The sequence below is a fragment of the Alternaria viburni genome, assembly GCF_023758015.1.
Source record: "Alternaria viburni strain BMP 2772 chromosome Unknown scaffold_4, whole genome shotgun sequence".
Taxonomy (NCBI): domain Eukaryota; kingdom Fungi; phylum Ascomycota; class Dothideomycetes; order Pleosporales; family Pleosporaceae; genus Alternaria; species Alternaria viburni.
The window spans coordinates 1,069,239-1,072,972 of NW_026055773.1; the positions used below are offsets into that span (position 1 = coordinate 1,069,239).

The following is a 3,734-nucleotide window of genomic DNA, read 5'->3' on the forward strand; positions in this document are numbered from 1 at the left end:
AGCTCAAATGTATCTTTGCGCGCTCATACAATGACAGCATACATGGCCGATGAGATGTTGGTGTCGAGTCTGTTGGCGACACAAGGGGGCCACTGCGGGACGGTGGTGGGGCCGGCGCATAATCGGTTTAACCAAGATTAGAATGCGCTAAACCTCGGAAGGTTCGCGAACTCCTCTCGAAGACGCGTTCCAACCCTTTGACCATCAGCTCATCCAACCTTTTGCCCCTTCATTGCATCTGCTGATGCTATCGCTGGATCTCCATCAGCTTGCGCCTGTCTGATGCAGCATTATTCTTCCGTCAACGACCGATTGTCCAGGAAACTTCCTGATTGGCGCGGGAAGCCAGCAGAAGCAACCACGGGCACCTAGAGACGCGACTTGCCGATACACACTCGTCTCTACCGCCCGAGGAACATCCGACGGTTTGACGGCCTGTACAAGACATTGTTTTACACTGGCAATTCCAGTTTCTCGTGCAGACCAGATTGTGGTCCTCCGTACCCCACGTTGGGTCTCGGTTGTGCGAGAACGATTTTTCGCGGTCCATCAAGTACTCGTCTGAATCTAAAACAAGCAACGTCTAGGCGCAACAAAGTCTAAGACAAGCAACATCCAGGGATCAACATCAACCCCACCTTAGGGCCCGCTGTCATTCAGCATGGCCGTGAATGAGCCAACCTATCAGTTCGCTTTGACGGCGAAAGAGTGCGAAATCCTACGCGCCATTCGCGCTGTCGAGCATAGCAATGCGCCTAGCGAGCAGCCAAGATTGTGGGTATACCCATCACATTTCCTACCCCAGAACTAACATGTTCAGATATCAAAAGCTGGAACTTCAGCTTAGAGACGAGAATGGAGATTCGCTGGGAAGCTGTGACGTCAGCCCGGAGAATATGGTGTTGGACTTTGTTGCCGCTTCGGCCGCGTTTTTGAAGGAGTTGGCAAAGGAGCCTGATCAGCGCAAGAAAGACTTGGCCGAAGTTGACGAAGGTGTTCACATCGATGACCATGACTCTGTTCTGGGCTCACAGACGCAGGATACTGCTGCCGACCTCCCTGAGCCGGATAATGGACTCCAGACTCCGTCATGGGAGACATTCAGGAAGTCCAGCATCCCGCCGTGTGTCAAAGACGTCAGCTTCACTGTAAGCGAAGAAGATCTGACAACAGAGTTGCGCCAACGGTTACAAGACGACTACCCCGGCGTCACTATAGTAACACCCAAAACCAAAGCCGAAGAGGACAGAGCTCGTGAGGCTCATGCGACAGAGAAGCCCAGAGGAGTCAAGCAAATGATCATCGAGGTTGAAGAGACTGAAATTAGCGAGAATCCTGAGCTGGAAAGCAGTCTCCGAAAGACATACCCGTGGGCGCTGATGGAATTGAAGTCCGGCCCAAATATATCCAGAAAGCGCGCAAGGCGGATGACGGATAGCGACGCCGCAACGCCATCTAGACCAGACCCGGTCAAGCACATCGAAGACTTTGCCGCATACGTCTTGGACCCGCCCTCCGATGATGAATTCGGTTATCACTATCCAGTAGGCGATTGGGATCGTCTGACTTATGCGCGGAAGTTTGAAATCGCTCATGCGCGAGCGATTCAACATTACCATGGCAAGGCGGCTGACGGTGGAGGATGCAGTCAGTGTGCGGAATATGGCCATCAGTGCAGAGTCTACTTGCCGCAGCTTGGGAACCTAGCCCACATAGATTTTGGTCACACTTGCCAAAACTGCCGGCTCAGGCATCAACATTGCGACCTTCCCGCCGCCGTAAAACCCCCTCCGAGCACACCAACAGGACCAGCGGCACTCAGGCTCGATACACGGAACATCCATCACCGAGGTGAAACGGTAGATACGCCACCATTGATGAACGCCACACCAGGATCGCTAGTATCGAGAATGACGGCTGCCAATGGAAGGCGGTTCAACGATGAAGAGAATAACGGTCATACTCCAATAAGCGGGGATCCTGGCCTGGATATGATGGATTTCGCTGAGCAGATCAATCTCTTTCAAGATTACAGTAACCCCAAGGTCAAATCCGTCATCTTTGCGATGTACAGCCTCTTGGATAAACACGGCAGGGTCGAGCCGTTTGGCAAACACCGCTTGACTCTCGACCAATACTACCAGAACCTCTTCACTCTTTACATAGTCACGTATCTGCGTAAGGAGTACCACTCGGCTTATACTGTTTTGCTTCGCTTCCAGAACACGAACTACCACGAGACCGGAGAGCTGCCTAGCATAGAAAACGTCGTCCGCGCTTTTGAGTACCTCCCAACGCATGCCCCACTTTGTCGCTGGATAGTGATACTATACAGTTTCCTCTGGGGAACGCAGCACTATGGCAGTTGGGACATGTTCATGAACACGCACCCAAGTGTCAAGTCAAGGGTCCGCGCAGTCGCCAAACTTCTCTTCGGGATTTGCTACGTTCGCGATCCATTTACTACGGGAGGCGATGGGGCAGTACGGCAGCAGTGGTGTGAGGTCCACAACCATTCTACGGGGACCCGTGAACAGGAAGAAGCTTGCGAAAACATGAAGAGAGAGGAAAGGTACTCGTCACGTATCGGTGAGAAGAGAAGGAGTGATGGATCACCAGTCCCGAGGCCTTATAAAGCTGCTAGAGGAGGGCGGGGCAGAGGGAGAGGGCGTGGCCCAAGTAGGTGAGGCAAAATGGGAAGGCGTTCCCGGACTTTGGTATTTCTGGCATAGCGTTGTGATAGTGAAGTATGACGGTCTGAATGATACTTTGGGTGTCTGCTCATCTTTTGTGTCTTGTGTCACTTACTTCCCTGTCCCAAGCATATTTGACCATGCGTGTGTATGCAACAACGCTGGTTTGAAGGTGCGTCAGCGTGAGCCACGTTGCGCCTCCACAAATGAGTGAACTTAGCTATTGAAGCTTTTCTACTTCTCATAGTGTACAGCTATTAAACATCAGGTTAAGACACCCAAATCGCTTTCCGAATACATCAAAGAAAGAGCCCTTGGGTTGATATAAGCTGTTCGCGAACTAGAAGAGCAGCTCATGTGCTGTACAAACCATTCATTTAACTGCATGTTAGGGCATCTCAGTAAAGACGGGTAAGAGGTTCCTCGAGTAAACTGTGCCTACTCCCCCAATGTACACAACCAAAGTTCCCTCGCGAAAAGACCCCTCGGGCTCGAGCGCGAAAGACAGAGAAGTAAACTGTGCCTACTGCCCAATCTAGCTAGCTGCGGCAAACCAATGCGTGGAGATCTTCGCCGAAGCCATTGCGCAGATCTGAATGGAGACTTTCGATCACGATGCTACACGACACGATTTGGAAGAATGTGTAGTAATGTCTTGGAGGAAGGTGTCTCAGGCTGAGAAATCGGCTATCTAGATAGTGTTGAAGTATGTTGAGGCCGGCGTATTCTAAGGTTGCCTTGCATTCCCGAGCTTCCCGAGGTCGCCTACCTAACCCCGCACCCCCACAGACATTCATGGATGCTAACGGCGCCAGCTCTTCCTGCATCACCAACATTCTTCTTATGAGACATGGCTCTAAGTACTTATTCAATTAGCACCTGTCGCATCTAGTGCCTGATTAAACCCGAAGACTTCAATTCGCTGCTCGATTCTAATGCCCTTGCCCATCCTGTGGTACTGCCATGACTTTTCGCCGAAACGACTCAAAACCTCCTGCACCCATACCACGCTCATGCATTTGTATCCCCACTAATCAAAAG

The 3,734-nt window shown here is 51.5% G+C and overlaps 2 protein-coding genes across 2 annotated transcripts; both read left to right on the plus strand.

The window, feature by feature from the left end:
- Positions 1–661: 661 nt before the first annotated feature.
- On the plus strand, positions 662–1,782 carry J4E79_002629 (uncharacterized protein; the record flags this gene model as incomplete). Its single annotated transcript, XM_049351527.1, has 3 exons — positions 662–774; positions 821–1,544; positions 1,717–1,782. The coding sequence occupies 3 exons, from the start codon at positions 662–664 to the stop codon at positions 1,780–1,782; spliced, it is 903 nt and encodes a 300-aa protein (XP_049214165.1).
- Positions 1,783–1,910: 128 nt separating this feature from the next.
- On the plus strand, positions 1,911–2,635 carry J4E79_002630 (uncharacterized protein; the record flags this gene model as incomplete). The annotated part of the gene is made up of 2 exons (XM_049351528.1): positions 1,911–2,572; positions 2,620–2,635. 2 exons carry the CDS (start codon positions 1,911–1,913, stop codon positions 2,633–2,635), a joined length of 678 nt encoding a protein of 225 aa, XP_049214166.1.
- Between the last annotated feature and the right edge of the window lie 1,099 nt (positions 2,636–3,734).